At 40.7% G+C, this 15,379-nt stretch overlaps 6 protein-coding genes across 6 annotated transcripts; 3 read left to right on the forward strand and 3 right to left on the reverse strand.

The window, feature by feature from the left end:
• Positions 1-86: 86 nt before the first annotated feature.
• ACO2 (aconitate hydratase ACO2) lies at positions 87-2,480 on the reverse strand (the record flags this gene model as incomplete). Its single annotated transcript, XM_022818363.1, has 1 exon — positions 87-2,480. The coding sequence occupies one exon, from the start codon at positions 2,478-2,480 to the stop codon at positions 87-89; it is 2,394 nt and encodes a 797-aa protein (XP_022673690.1).
• Positions 2,481-4,004: 1,524 nt separating this feature from the next.
• On the forward strand, positions 4,005-6,761 carry PHO90 (SPX domain-containing inorganic phosphate transporter; the record flags this gene model as incomplete). Its single annotated transcript, XM_022818374.1, has 1 exon — positions 4,005-6,761. The coding sequence occupies one exon, from the start codon at positions 4,005-4,007 to the stop codon at positions 6,759-6,761; it is 2,757 nt and encodes a 918-aa protein (XP_022673691.1).
• Positions 6,762-7,168: 407 nt separating this feature from the next.
• Positions 7,169-10,900, forward strand: UBP12 (putative ubiquitin-specific protease UBP12; the record flags this gene model as incomplete). Its single annotated transcript, XM_022818385.1, has 1 exon — positions 7,169-10,900. The coding sequence occupies one exon, from the start codon at positions 7,169-7,171 to the stop codon at positions 10,898-10,900; it is 3,732 nt and encodes a 1,243-aa protein (XP_022673692.1).
• A 123-nt stretch (positions 10,901-11,023) lies between these two features.
• On the reverse strand, positions 11,024-12,031 carry RBK1 (putative ribokinase; the record flags this gene model as incomplete). The annotated part of the gene is made up of 1 exon (XM_022818396.1): positions 11,024-12,031. The coding sequence occupies one exon, from the start codon at positions 12,029-12,031 to the stop codon at positions 11,024-11,026; it is 1,008 nt and encodes a 335-aa protein (XP_022673693.1).
• Positions 12,032-12,459: 428 nt separating this feature from the next.
• Positions 12,460-13,752, forward strand: RRP43 (exosome non-catalytic core subunit RRP43; the record flags this gene model as incomplete). The annotated part of the gene is made up of 1 exon (XM_022818407.1): positions 12,460-13,752. One exon carries the CDS (start codon positions 12,460-12,462, stop codon positions 13,750-13,752), a length of 1,293 nt encoding a protein of 430 aa, XP_022673694.1.
• Positions 13,753-14,044: 292 nt separating this feature from the next.
• FEN1 (elongation of very long chain fatty acids protein) lies at positions 14,045-15,106 on the reverse strand (the record flags this gene model as incomplete). Its single annotated transcript, XM_022818418.1, has 1 exon — positions 14,045-15,106. One exon carries the CDS (start codon positions 15,104-15,106, stop codon positions 14,045-14,047), a length of 1,062 nt encoding a protein of 353 aa, XP_022673695.1.
• Between the last annotated feature and the right edge of the window lie 273 nt (positions 15,107-15,379).

Here is a 15,379-nt window from a genome sequence, read left to right on the forward strand (position 1 = left end):
TAGGTCCGCATCTATATAGAAGTTTGCATATATTTACAAAAGCGATAAAACGTTATATGACAGGCCATCACCTTAAAATCATTTAATCATGTAGATGAGCGGCGAATGTTACCAATATAGTTAATGGCAGAGCCAGCCTTGAAAAACTCTACTTGATCCTTGGACATGGTGTGCTTTGTTTTAATTATAAATGATTCTCCGGATGGTTTTGTAACCTTAACGTCCAGAGTACCCCCATTGTCCCCATTCTTTGCGATCATATCCGCTAAGTCTAGCGTTTCTAAAACATCACCGGATGATATTCTATCATAGTCAGATTCATCAGCGAAGGTTAACGGTAGCATACCTTGTTTCTTCAAATTGGTTTCATGAATTCTTGCAAACGATTTAACGAGAATAATTTCTCCGCCTAAGAATCTTGGAGATAGAGCAGCATGTTCTCTAGCAGAACCCTCACCGTAATTGTGTTCAGCAACAACTACCCAAGGTCTTTTTTCCTCCTTCCATTTGATCATAAGTTCTGGAATACCGTAAGCGGTACCGTCTAAATCGTAAGCTTTATTAACTTCTCCAGTTTCTTTGTTTTGGGCACCAATTAAAGTGTTGTTAGAAATATTCTCTAGATGTCCTTTGTACTTCAACCACACACCTGCTGCGGATATATGATCTGTTGTACATTTACCTTCGACCTTTAACAGCACGGTAGTCTTCAACTCTTTGCCATTCCATGCTGGGAATGGATCCAATAGTTGTAGACGGTCAGAATCTGGCGATACCTTAACCTCAATGCTAGGATCAGGTTTTGGATCGTTTACAGGATAAAATTCTTTTCTACCAGCAATGAATCCGTCATGAGGTAGTTCTTCACCTTTTGGAGGAGCAAACTTAAATTCGTTACCATCATCCAATTTGATTGAATCCTTCATAGGATTGAACTGAGCATCACCAGAGTAGATCATAGCGGTTACCATTTCAGGTGATGTCAAGAAGTTCATTGTGTTTCTGTTACCGTCGTTTCTTGCTCTAAAGTTTCTGTTGAAGGAGGTAAAGATGGAGTTAAATTCTTTAGAATTTTTGGATACATCCTGTCTATCCCATTGACCGATACATGGGCCACAAGCGTTAGCGAGCACGATGGCACCATTTTTTTCGAAAGTATCGATGAGACCATCTCTTTCAAGAGTCGCTCTAATTTGTTCTGAACCTGGGGTAACGAAGAATGGAATTTTAGGTTTCAAACCAGCCTGGGCCGCTTGTCTAACCAAGTCTGCTGCACGAGTCATATCTTGATAAGAGGAATTAGTACAAGAACCGATCAAACCAGCAGATATTCTTTGAGGCCAATCCTCTTTCAAAGTTTTCTCGCCAAATTGTGAAATTGGAGTGGACAAATCAGGAGTGAAGGGACCGTTCACATGAGGCTCTAATTCTGAGAGGTTGATTTCAACGACCTTATCGTACTCAGCGCCTTCGTCCGCCTTGAGGAAGCCAAATTGATGTAGGGCTTGGTCAGCTGCGGATGCGATAAAAGATCTGTTGGTTGCTTGCAAGTAGCGTTTGTGAGCTTCTTGGTATGGGAAAGTGGAGGTTGTTGCACCGATTTCAGCACCCATATTACAGATGGTAGCCATACCGGTACACGATAGCGTTTGCACACCTTCTCCGAAGTATTCGACGATGTAACCGGTCCCGCCTCTCACGGTAAGGATACCGGCAAGTTTTGTGATGACGTCCTTTGGCGAAGTCCAGCCGTTCATCTTGCCTGTGAGCTTAACACCCAGGACTTTTGGGGCTTTCAACTCCCAGGGGGTTCCTGTCAAGGCGTCCACGGCGTCAGATCCACCGACACCGATGGCAATGGCACCCAAACCACCTGCGTTCGGGGTATGCGAGTCTGTACCGAGCATCATTAGACCTGGGGCCGAGAAGTTTTCGAGCACGATTTGGTGGATGATACCCGAACCTGGGCCCCAGAACTGGATACCGTATTTGGATGCACACGACTGCAAGAAGTCGAACACCTCGTGGTTCGTGGCGATTGACGAGGCCAAGTCCTTGGTTTCACCTTCCTTACCAACGATCAAATGGTCACAGTGAATGGAACCTGGAACGGCCGTTTCGGGCAACCCAGTAGTCATGAATTGCAAAAGGGCCATTTGAGCGGAAGCGTCCTGCATTGCGACACGGTCCGGATTCAACTTCAAGTACTGCTGGCCTCTGATATCGGCGAGGGAAGAAGAGACTAGCGACTCGTGAGGGTCGCACAAGTGCGAGTATAGAATTTTCTCAGCCAAGGTCAATGGGGCATCGTTCAAAATCGATTTGACCGTTTGCAGTTTCGAGATGAGCTTGGCATATGGCGGTACTCTGGATTGCAGTTCTGCTGGTGCACGTAGGAATGCGTCTTCGTTTACTGTGGAAAGAGTTCTTCTGACTCTTGCCAGTGAGATCGATCTTGTAGATCTTCTAGCAGCTAGCATGGCAGAGGTGGGTGGTGGTAGTGGTGGTTAGCCTTTGTAGGGGAGAATTGTACAAAAATTGAATAGACCGGTATCAGCTTGTGTCGACACACACACACACACACACATATATATATATATATATATATCACTGTTTCCTGTGTCATTTGGTGAAATCGTATCCAATCTCATCCAGTCATAGCTGACTCTGTGAAGCTCATCGCCTGCCTGCCTGCCTGCCTGCCTACACTACAAAACTGAAAAAAAAAAAAAAAAAAAAAATCATAATTCCATGGGAAATGATATGGTGGTGGATTGATGTGGGAGACGGGACGGGCCGCTCGAGGCGCCAGGCAAGAAAGAGAAAAAAATATTCCCACGGAATTTCGTGTGCGGTGTGGGTGGTGCAAGGCGAATGGAGGGGAATGAGTCAGAAGGAGGAAAAAAAAAAAAAACACAACAGACCAGACCAGACCAGACCAGACACAAACTGTGGCACGGTCACGTGACATCGACCAACCTCGAATGGCGATGGAGAGGGAGAGGGAGAGGGAGGTATGGGTGGTTTCTGTCTCTGTCTCGCTCTCTCCCCCGGTTCGAGTCCCGCCCGCGCCTCTTCTGGATTAAACCAAGCGGATTCGGATTTTCATTTTCCATTTTCCCCTGTGGTTTCTTTTTCCCCGTTGCCAGGAGTCGACGGACGACATGTGATTAAGTCTGTTTTTTTTTTTTTTGTTTTTTGTTTTTTTTTTTTTTTTTAATTCCTGTTTAATTAAATTTATTCTATTTTATTTTTTACTATTTCTCAATGCGGCGTCCCACGTGGGCCCTGACGGACGATCTAATTTAATCAATCAATCAATCAATCAATCGGTGCCAGCTAGCGCTTTATCAGGAAATTAATTTCAAACAGGCGGAGGCGAAAGCGAAAGCGAAAGCGAAGGCGTTTTATTGCCTAGCGCGGCCCGTAGCATGGAACACCAACCCGCTTCGATGGTTGATTGGTGGTTGATTGGCGGGCGGGCTGGCTGCAACTGGCCGTACCGTGCCGCGTCTCTGACGCAGGTGCGATCTCGTAGCACATCAAAAACCAGATCAAAATGCAATTCCAAACATAAGCTTAGGCCTATAAGCTTGGCTAGCGTGTTCCGCTGGCGGGCGGATAGGCCGTGTACTGGCCTTTTTAAGGCTCGCCTAGCATAGGGTCTGGAGAAGTCTGTGCAGTGTCACAGCCGTTTTTGCAGAGAGTTTCTGTCACTCTTTCTTTCGCCTTGAACAGTAGTAGTACTAGTAGTAGTAGTGCGCAGGCTGGCACGAAAAAGAAAAGGGCAAAGAGGAAATGTGAGAAATGTTGTAGCACTTGTAAAAAGTGTGTTCTGTCTGAATATGTATATAAGATGAGCAGCGAGGCAGACTCATTGGAAGGAGCAGGCAGGTGCGGCTGGAGGTTAGCTTAGGTTGTGTGTAGTTCTAGAGAAAGAAAGAAAACAAACAAACAAACAAAGTAGGTAGCTTGCTAAGGAACAGCCAAGGAACAGCCAAAGGATGAAGTTCTCGCACTCGTTGAAATACAATGCGGTACCGGAATGGCAGGACTATTACATCGACTATTCGCACTTGAAGAAGTTGATTTACTCGTTGCAGCAGCAGGAGCTGGACCAACTGGAAGGGTTGGGCAACGAGACTACCGGGGAGTCTGGTAGCAAGATTGGTGGGAAGCTAGGAGCGCTAAAGTTTTGGAAAAAAGGCAGCAGCAGTAGTGCTGGTGGTGTCTTGGACGAAGAAGGCCAGGTGGGCAAGAACTTCAACGGGGACGACGATGCCAATGTCGAGACCATCGAGTTGGGCGAGTACCATGCGAACAGGAAACAGGGCAGGAGTAGCAGTGGTGGTAACGGAAACGGCAGAAAGCTGAAGTTTGGGTTCGATTTCGACAAGCGGTCGTCTGTGTCGAGCGAACGCACCGTTTTCAACTCACAGGACGTGTTCCTCGCCAAGCTCACTGATGAGAAGCACAAGATTGACGATTTCTACAAGAGATTGGAGGCTAAGCTCTATTCCAAATTTGAAACGCTAACGAAGGATTTGGAAAAAGCTGGTTTTGCCAACTTGCAAAACCACGTCTACCGCGAGGCCATGGAGTCGCAATCGTTGAGCGCGGTCGCTACCAGAACCAAGAGCAACGAGACTGGGTTTTCGGGACTGTCCAGACGTCTGTCGGGCCACTCGCAAACCGCTCGCCTCGACAGTAACGGAATGATTGACGATTTCATCGACGACGACGAGGAAGAAGAAGAAGAGGAAGAAGAGGAAGAGGAAACCAGAGACAACACAGCGTTGTTGAACTACTCGGACTACAACTTGAAGTCACAAAAGAAGGCTATCCTCAAGAAGAACGTGATAGATTTATACGTCGATTTGGCCCAGCTAAAGTCTTTTATAGAGTTGAACCGCATCGGTTTTTCCAAAATTACTAAAAAGTTCGACAAAGTGCTAGGTTGCAACGTAAAACAAGAGCTCATCGAATCCGGCGAATTCTTCAAAGACGCACACATCTTTTTGCCAGAAACTATCTCGCAACTGGATAACAAAATTTCCCACCTAATTTCTTACTACGCCGTCATCACTGATCAAGAAGACGACATCGAAACCGTCAAGGATGAACTAAGGTCCTACTTGCGTGATTTCATCGTGTGGGAGAGAAACACCGTATGGAAGGACTTGCTTGGATTGGAGTCCCAGCAGAACGATTTCACTTCTGTAGGAAGACCAGCAGTTAATGGTGAAATTAGTAACTTGGAAAACAACACCCATTTGGAATACTACTCTTACACATTGCCTAACCCAATCTCGTTCAAGTGGTTCACTATCGAAAAGCTTTCTATTCCAAAGCTTTTCTTCACCACAAGAGCACTAAAAATTTACATCATTATCGTTTTCACTATCATTCTATTGGCTGTTAAGACCTTCAATGACGAAGCACAACACCGTTGTATGGCATTGGTGGAATGTGTTGCTTTGCTATGGGCAACTGAAGCAATCCCGCTATTCGTCACTGCTATCTTTGTTCCTCTATTAGTGGTCTTGTTCAGAGTGTTGAAGGATGATAGTGGCCATGTCATGCATGCCGTTGATGCGTCTAGTTACATTCTAGGTAAAATGTGGTCCTCTACAATTATGGTGTTGTTGGCTGGTTTCACATTAGCCGCTGCATTGTCAAAGTACAACATTGCCAAAGTTTTGGCCTCCTATCTATTGACAGCAGCTGGTACCAAGCCAAGAAATGTTTTAATTGTTGTTATGGGAGTTGTCTTCTTCTTGTCAATGTGGATTTCTAACGTGGCCTCTCCAGTGCTAACGTACTCTTTGATCCAAACCGTGTTGAGGACACTTACAAGCGAAACTCCTTTCGCAAAGGCTTTGATTCTAGGTGTCGCCTTGTCTGCAAACGTGGGTGGTATGGCTTCTCCAATTTCCTCCCCACAAAATGTTATCGCCATGGACTATCTAAAACCATACGGTATCGGATGGGGTAACTTTTTCGCAGTCGCACTTCCCGTTAGTATTGTTTCTATTTTCCTCATCTGGTTGTTGATGATCTTTACGTTCAAGATTAATACAACAACGCTAAAACCTTACAAGCCAATCAAGGAGAAGTTTACTTTGAAGCAGTATTACATTATGGTAGTAACAGTGGTTACAATCATCTTGTGGTGTGTTCTTTCCAAGATCGAGAGTGCGTTTGGTGCTGCTGGTGAAGTTGCCGTTATTCCAATCGTGCTTTTCTTCGGGACCGGTTTGCTAACCACACAGGATATAAACAACTTCCCATGGTCTATTGTTATCTTAGCCATGGGTGGTATCGCATTAGGTGCTGCAGTTTCATCGTCCGGTCTTCTTGCTACTATTGCCGGAGCCCTACAAAAGAGAGTTATGGATTACTCAACCTACGCCGTCTTGTGCATTTTCGGAATAGTCATGTTAGTTGTCGGTACCTTCGTTTCTCATACAGTTTCCGCAATCATCATTCTACCATTGGTCCAAGAAATTGGTGACAGTTTACCATCGAAAAAGGCTGCTCCTATCCTTGTGTTCGGATGCACTCTCTTGGCTTCTTGTGGTATGGGTCTTGCATCGTCTGGTTTCCCTAATGTTACCGCCATTTCCATGATGGACGAAGTGGGAAATAGATATCTATCAGTCAACAATTTCATCACAAGAGGTATTCCCGCTTCCCTCTTGGCTTTCGTTGTTGTCATAACCATCGGTTATGGTATCATGTCAACAGTTTTGCATGGCTAAAAAAAATGCAATAAAGCCTCACTACATAAGAATAAGCAACTTATTAACGTTTTAACATTTTCTTCTCATCATGTAATTAATTATATACATTGTAATAATTTCTCATAATTTCACGATTCGGCACATAAAGTTTATGGTTCATTCCTTCTTACCAAGCGAATTATTGCTTAGTTGCCTATAACAACTCTCATTTCGGTTTATTTACATAACAAACTACAACAAACTTAATTTTTTTCATCAAAAAAAAAAAAAAATACATGGAAGTGTTAACACTTCGATGCAAAGAATGATGAGATGCGGTTTCGCAATCAGGAAGTGAAGGGTATTACAGCCACATTGAATAATCGGAGTTGTGACAAATTGTACCTATCTATAGTTTTGGAAGCGACTGTGTTTCTTTGTCCACTATGACTAGTGAGAAACGGAGTTACGTAGCTGACAGTGATTGCATGCAATTCTCCACGCAGGAAACCTCGCCTGACGAGAGTACATCCGGGGAGAATTCCAATGGAAATACTATTCCTGCATTAACGGATGAAAATCCTACTGATATATCCTCCTCTATATCGTCATCACTTCCTAGTGTGTTGTATGACGCGATTCCTCCACTTCAGGATCAAAGATCGATTGTTGCTAATATGTGGGCTCGCTTTAGTAATGAGAAAAAAGAAGGCGATGTGGTGTATATTATTCCCGAGAGCTGGTTATCATTATTTCAGGACCCTCTGGTTACAGATTACAGGGCTGTTCCTCCTCTAAACATTGCATCAATAGTTGTAGATTATGATCATTTCATCCTTCAAGACTATTCCAGACAACCTTATACAGCTGTGCCTGCAAAGATATTCAACCTTCTTCAACAGTGGTATGGGTTGACACCAGATTCGAAGCCACTACCAGCATACATCGTCATAGATAAGAAAAAACAGTTGGTGGTTGAGTATGATAGACCAAGGTTTAGGATTCACCATTTGACCACAAATGAAAATTCCAGTCAATATTCAATTTCAATGCGGAATGCTGCTGAGGCAAAGTTATCAAACATGTTCACTTTATCCAGCCTAGCAACAACAAAAGATGTCGTCCAACGCGCTATAGATCTCTTTTTATCCAAAGAGCCCCAATTTGATAAGGAGTCATATTATTTTCGGGTATGGTATATCAATGATGATGGAAATAACGTCAAGACTAGCAATATATTACAAAACAGTTATACGATATCACCATCTACATTCTTGGAGCTTACTTATAAACATAAAATAACGAAGAACATGTTTACTAGAAGACTGAAAGATCTCAATTCTCACGTCATAAATTTGGCTATTGAAGTGAAACGGAAAAGTGGTACTCAACATTGGCCATCAAACTTTTTCCATTATTTCCCACTCCAATCTTCTCCTGGAATAACTGGACTTGCTAATTTAGGAAATACCTGCTATATGAACTCTGCATTACAGTGCTTATTGCATATTCAAGATCTCAATGAGTATTTTCTTTACGGTGGTTACGAAGATGAAATAAACAACGATAATCCACTTGGTTACAAGGGCCACGTAGCCCATGCCTTTGGTCACCTTGTACAATCTCTGTTTAGTCCATCATATGGAATAAACTCATTCTTTGCTCCAAGAAATTTTAAGAACACAATTGGCCATTACAATCAATTATTTGCTGGTTTTGGTCAACAGGATTCTCAAGAATTTTTGGCATTTATATTAGACGGCTTACACGAGGATCTCAACAGAGTTATAAAAAAACCATACTTGGAAAAACCAGAATTGCCAGAGGGTTCCCCAGTGGATGAGAACAAAATAATCGAACTTGCCAATGAAACATGGGACTACGTAAAGAAGAGAAATGATTCCGTTATCATGGATCTTTTCGTCGGGTTGTATAAATCCACTCTAATTTGTCCGAACTGTCAACATGTTTCAGTAACTTTTGATCCTTACAATGATTTAACATTACCCCTTCCTATTGAAAATTACTGGACATGTAAGGTTCTCATTTTCCCTCAAAACTCCCCTCCTTGCACGTTAGAGATAGAGCTTCTGAAAAACTCTACATATCAGGAATTAAAAGAATACATCGCAAAACAGGCTAGCATGAATGCCGATGATTTAATCGGTTGCGAAATCTTTAACCACCAATTTTACAACAACTACGAATCTAATATGGAAGCAGAGTACCTTCCTATATCTGAACTAATATCAGAAAACGATACTGTTGTTTTTTACGAACTTATCAGGAACCCAGATGACATTGTAGTACCTATATTCAACACTCGCATTGAAGATGGCTATAAAACTCCAAGATTATTTGGATATCCTTTTTTCATTGCACTATCAAAAGACGAACAGTACAGTTATGGCTCCATAAGAAAAAAAATAGAGCGCTGTTACCAAAATTTTTCTGGCGGCTTTTCTGAGTTTCCTATTCTCAGTAAAGTATCTGAAAATTACGGACTAGATTCTTTACCACTTTTAAGCAAGAAGTTCCCGAAAGAGGAACTTGATATTGTAACCAAGGAATTGGAGTTTATAAACCCTGAAATTTCACCAGATAATTTCTTTAAAATCATGCTTTTAAAGAATGAAGCATTGCATAACCACACCACTAGGACTCCAAGATTCAATAACGCTTCACTTAAAAATTCAAATTCGCCAGCAGGTAAGATATGGACTCCAACTTCCGTCTCGTCAATAAACTACAATAATAGCGAAGAAATAACTCAGTTCCTTCCTGAGGTTGTTAAAACAGCATATTACTACTCCGAAATAAAAAATGACACTGGTATGGATGATTCTGACGAAGTAGTAGATAACAATGATGAATCCAGCATAGATTCAGAGACTAAATCAACATCAGATGAAAGCATGACAACAAGTACCGAAGTTTTAAATGGATTATCACATTTGGAAATGTCATCATTGGTGGAATCCCATACAGCTTTAATTTGCGAGTGGAATACCGGAAAAGATCAAGAAGTATTCGATTTAGAGTATGGAGTTAATTGGAACAGTCCTGCTGTTCTTGATAATATAGCTTTGACTAAGGCAAGAGAAGAAAGGTCAGAAAAAGAACAAACACAAATCACTCTAGACTCATGTTTAAGACTGTTCTCCCAGCCAGAAGTTTTAAGCTCTGCGGACTCCTGGTACTGTCCAAAATGTAAAGAGCACACACAGGCTTCAAAACAAATCGAGCTATGGAATACTCCTGACATATTACTAATACATTTAAAAAGATTTGAAAACCAACGCTCTTTCAGTGACAAAATCGATGCAACAGTTCATTTCCCAATAGAAGGTTTAGATATGTCCCCTTATTTGTCGTATCAAAACGAGATAAGCAATGATATATATGACTTGATCGCTGTCGATAATCATTATGGTGGGCTTGGTGGAGGACACTACACAGCTTATTGCCGAAATTTTGTCGATGGTAAATGGTACTATTTTGACGATTCTAGAGTAACTGAAACATCCCCCGAAAATAGCGTTGCTGGGTCAGCATACTTGTTGTTCTACAAACGTCGTTCATCGACCGTTAAAGTTGAAAAGAATGAAAAATTGAGAGACATCATAGAAACCTCAAGGAAAAGTTTTGAACAGAAGCAGGCTGAACTGCATAAAAAGGTCGATGCGTTGTACGAAATCGCACATAGTGATACTGAAGATGACACAGAATCAGCTTTAGAGGATGAAGCTGTAATGCAAAATAAAACCGTCGAGGAAAGAATTACTATTGAAAATGAGGAGTGGGAAGCTGGTAAACGCTCAAACTCCGTAGAATTGCCAGGAAATAGACTCATTGAAAATGACGCAAAGCTTCAATCAGACGAAGATGTTAATGAAGAGTTTGACGAAACTATACTGGAAGAAGCAAATGGGCAGGAACTCAATGACGAACTAGTAAATGAGGCTAAAATATCGGAACCTGAACTTTCACTGAAAGACAACAAATTTCAGCTGGAATATAATGTTTCAAGCTTAGAAGTGGGCGAAAACATATCAACATTGGACTCTCATGACTCCTCTAGAAGAAAACTAAGACTGCTAGAAAAGGTTTATGTTCCTGAATCTCCAAACAAGGACTCTAGTAAAGGTTCATCTCCGGAGGAACAAAAACTGACTTAAATTAATGTTCACGCAAAAACGATCATCACAACTACTCAACTAATTTCTTTATCGATATTCAGAACTTTAACATTTAAATATATATACTCTTCAGAACTAGCTATTACTAAAAGTTAAATAAAACTAAATCTTGCTGATATCTGAGTATACAGGGATGGTTTCAGCGGCACCCTTTTTAGTTATTGTAATCGAGCTTGCAGTAGTTGCAAACTTTATCGAATCTTCCAAAGTTTGATTATCATGTAGTTGTGACACGACAGCCCCTAGGAATGTATCACCTGCTGCAGTTGTGTCTACAACTTTTTCAACTTTAATCGATGGCAAATATCCTCCTTCAGGGCAATGTTTTGAACAGAAGACGCAGCCTTGCTCACCCAAAGTTATAATTACTACAGCTGAATGATCCTGACTGATTAACTGACTTTGAAAATGTTGTGCTATTTCGAGATAGCCACTTGCATAACTTTCTTTAGTAATTTTACTCTTGAAATGAGAAACAATGTCCTCAGTGTCCAAGGACTCTATAATCTGCATTGCTTCAATCTCATTCACAATAAGAAGATCAACATTTCTCCAGACCTTTTTTTCTAATTTATGGAAAGGTGATGGGTTGTACACAACTTCGTAATTAGGTCTGTTATGCTTGAGCCAATCCATAATAACTTGAGGGTTTGGAATCTCATGTTGAAACACTACAAACTCTTTGTCCTTATTACTGAATATCTTCTCTAGTTGCTCGTTTGAATACACCGTATGAGAATTAGCACCTGCAGTTATGAGAATCCTATTCTGACCTGTAGATTTCTCCACAACAATAACTGCTACACCAGTAGATTCACCTTGAACTTGGTCAACGTGCTTGGTATCAATCTTATGCTCCCGAAGCTTATCCAATAATTGCTTTCCAAAGGAATCAGAACCAACATGTCCAACCATTCTCACTTGAACTGATCGACTATCATCATCTGAATATGGCTTGACTAATTTAGCCAAAGCGATAGCTTGGTTCAAACCTTTACCACCCGAGTGTGTTTCAAAAGATTCAGCATTAAAAGTCTCTCCAGCAACAGGGATACGTTCTGTATATGTTACTAAATCATAGTTCAACGAACCTACTACAGTGATACCCATGTTCGAAGTTCTATAGTTTACTTTTCAACGAACACTTCGACTTTCAAAGAAGTACAACCCGTTCACTAACTTGTCATTCTTAAAACAAGTTTCTTTAATATAAGATAAAAGATATAAGACAAGAAACAAAATACACATAGTTTGAGTACTAGCATGTAGACGGTGACAAGAAAGTTCTACAGTTATGGAAAACATATGTACATGAAACATTGACACCATTCCTAAGCAGTTTAGACTCAGTGTATGTATCATTTGCTATTTAGAAACTTTCTGTTTCTTTCTTGGCCTATTGACATCAAAATGGAGCGTAACCACATTATGATTTGCCGAGAGCACTATTACGGTTTTGTAAGAACTTGAAAGACTTAAATACATCTGTCATATCTATCTTCATTAAGTTATGCTTCTGTTTATTATTTTACGCAGCAATGTTGCTTAAAGCTTCAAACCTTAAAGTATTAGAAAAGAAAAAAAAAATCTTCAACTCTTCTCATCTCATCGCATCGAATATGAAAGGAAGAATCATAAACAGAGTATCCGAAGCCCAACTCCAGTCCATACCAGCAATGTCTGACGCTGATTCTATCGAAGTGCACCCTGTGGTATTTCCACCGGAAGTTCTTGCTCGAATTTTACCTGATCTTTCGTTGCAAAGACACCTTTCATTAGAAACTAGACCATGTTCAAGAAGATTTGAGGAATTCAGAGAGATAAAATTAAGCGATGGTAATATATTCCGCTATAGTGGAAATGCTTCAAATAACGGATCTAATGATGTAATTGGATCTAATGTTCTTCGTGCTGGTAAGACTTTCATAATGACCTCTATAACAGGTGGTATTATAGAAGAGACATTATCTGCTGGTAGCAATGACATTGGCGAGGAAGAACTAATCGAAATAGCAACAGAAGAGAATAAGCTATCAGAAAATGCAACCGTATTTCCTGTAGTCGAAGTTCATCGTGGCCGTGTCGGTGGCCCTACTGATGAAGAAATGATAACATCTGAGAAGCTTCACAAAACACTTTTACACTCTGGTCTTCTCAAGAAGAAAGCATTAGCTGTGTCATGTGGAATTCGTAGAACGGATGAGAATGGAAATGTGTCGATAATATATGACGATGAAGCATTGGAAGAAGATAAGAAAATCAATGAATCTATCAATAGAAAGTGGTCTTACGTGTTGTATGCAAAAATCCAAGTCTTTAGTCGTAGTGGCCCAATATTTGATTTATGCTGGAATTCTTTGATAAGTGCATTGAAATCAGTAAAACTACCAAGAGCATTCCTAGACGAACGAGCTGCAGATCTTAAAATTGCAGTGAGAACAAGAGGACGCAGCATGACAATTCGTGAAACGTATGACATCCTTTGCGATCCTAAGAAATATCTACCATTAGAACTAAATGAATCTCAACTAGCGTTTGGATCTAATTTCGGAATAGTTGATATAGATCCTCTAGCTGAACTTGATCATGAGGAAGAATCGAATGCCGACAAAATGGAAGTCACTGACAAAAAGTCCGTCTTACTAGCTGATATCGAAACTGAAGCAGAAGAAACATCAATCCAATCTACGTTGACCTTTATTACAAGTAAAGACGGTATGATGAAAAATGCGACAGTCATTGGTGGTGGATCTAAGATTACTCCTTCAATGATTAGAAGATGTATTACTCTATCTAAGCAGCGGGCTGATGACATCCAATCAAAGATATAATGTCACTCTCAATTCTACATTTACATACTTCAAATAATTTTTAACTGAGGTTAACTTTAATTTAGTTCTAAGAACTGAGTTTACATGCAATAAATACAATACACAATCTATTATCAATTGCTGTTAATGTTTGTTATGAAAGGTGCGGATAAAAAAACATCAGTTCCGTTTCTCATTCATCAGAGAATCTGTGTATTGGAAGAAAAGTAAGCGATGAATGGATAATAAAATGGTAAAACAATAAAACGATAAAATACAGACCTTGGCTTAATTATTTTTTTTCTCCCCTTATTTAAGCCTTTCTAGATCTTGTGTTTCTCTTTCTTGGAGCTGGGGAAGGAGAAGGAGTGTTGACATTCTTCACATCAACGTTAACATATTCATTAACCTTGGCAGCAACACCACCCTTAACTCTCTTGATGACCTTAGACTTCTTTGTTCCTTGGCGTCTGTAGACTTCAATGTAGAAGGCGATGAATAAGAACAAGTAAGAGGAAATGATAGCACAACCGGAAAATGTGGCAGTGGTGGAACCAACACATTCACCACAGTGAGGCAATGTTGGGAAGTAGTCAGTAGCAACCTTTTGCCACACGGCAAAGTAAATGAATCCAATGTCAATAATAAATTGAATGATTTGGAATCTGGTGACCCATTCCTTCCACCAGACTCTGATACCTCTAGCAGCCAAGAAGTAATACCAGTACATAACCACGTGGACACCCAAGTTCAAAGAGATTGGAACCCAGGAAATAGCAGTAGTACCAACCAACTGGGTGTAGCATAACAAAGCAGTAGCACCGTGGTGGTAGGTGTGCAAGAAAGTCAACTTCTTATGCTTCAAAACTAGGAAAATGGTGTCAATAAATTCAATGTACTTGGTAATGTAGTTCATGTAGTATAAAGTAACCATTGGCTGAGTCCAAGCACCTTGGTTACAAATGGCATAGTATAGACCATGCTTAGCAATCATTGGAACTAATTGCTCCACCATCAAGACCAACAATGTCAAGGATAGTGTGGTCAAGAATAAGTTATGCAATTGGAACAAAAAGTTCAACTTTAGAGGCTCAGTGTTCTTCAACACGGCGCGACCACCAAAAATAACTAGGTAGTAGGTACCAATCATACCCATAACTGGGAAGAGTTCACTCAATGGCAATTCACCAGCGACAAATGTGAATTGGCTAGGAATAAATTTCCCATCTGTGGCTTTGCTGACAGCAGCATCAAAGTGAGTCCACAACGAAACATTAAAGAAAGGTCTATCAACAGTAGGGACATAGTCCAAAATAACCGGATACTTTTCCACAAGACCAGCTGCGTACTGGTTAGATTTTAGAAATGACTCCATACTTAACAATTGGATACTCAAAACAACGACTTAAGAAGACAAACAATATGTTTATCGGATAGCGAAAGGAACGGACTGTTTTCACACAGAATAGTGTCTTATAATTGATCAGAAGAGTTTTGCAAAAAACTCAATATTAATACAAAGTCGCTTATACAGGAATGTATCCGGTGTTGCACTCCTTTTATGTCAAAAAACCTACTATACTATATTCGTCCGTTTCTTAATGTTGCGTTTCCATATCGTGTGTTGTTTTATTAGATTTTATTTCAC

This window comes from Kluyveromyces marxianus, chromosome 1 (genome assembly GCF_001417885.1).
Source record: "Kluyveromyces marxianus DMKU3-1042 DNA, complete genome, chromosome 1".
Taxonomy (NCBI): domain Eukaryota; kingdom Fungi; phylum Ascomycota; class Saccharomycetes; order Saccharomycetales; family Saccharomycetaceae; genus Kluyveromyces; species Kluyveromyces marxianus.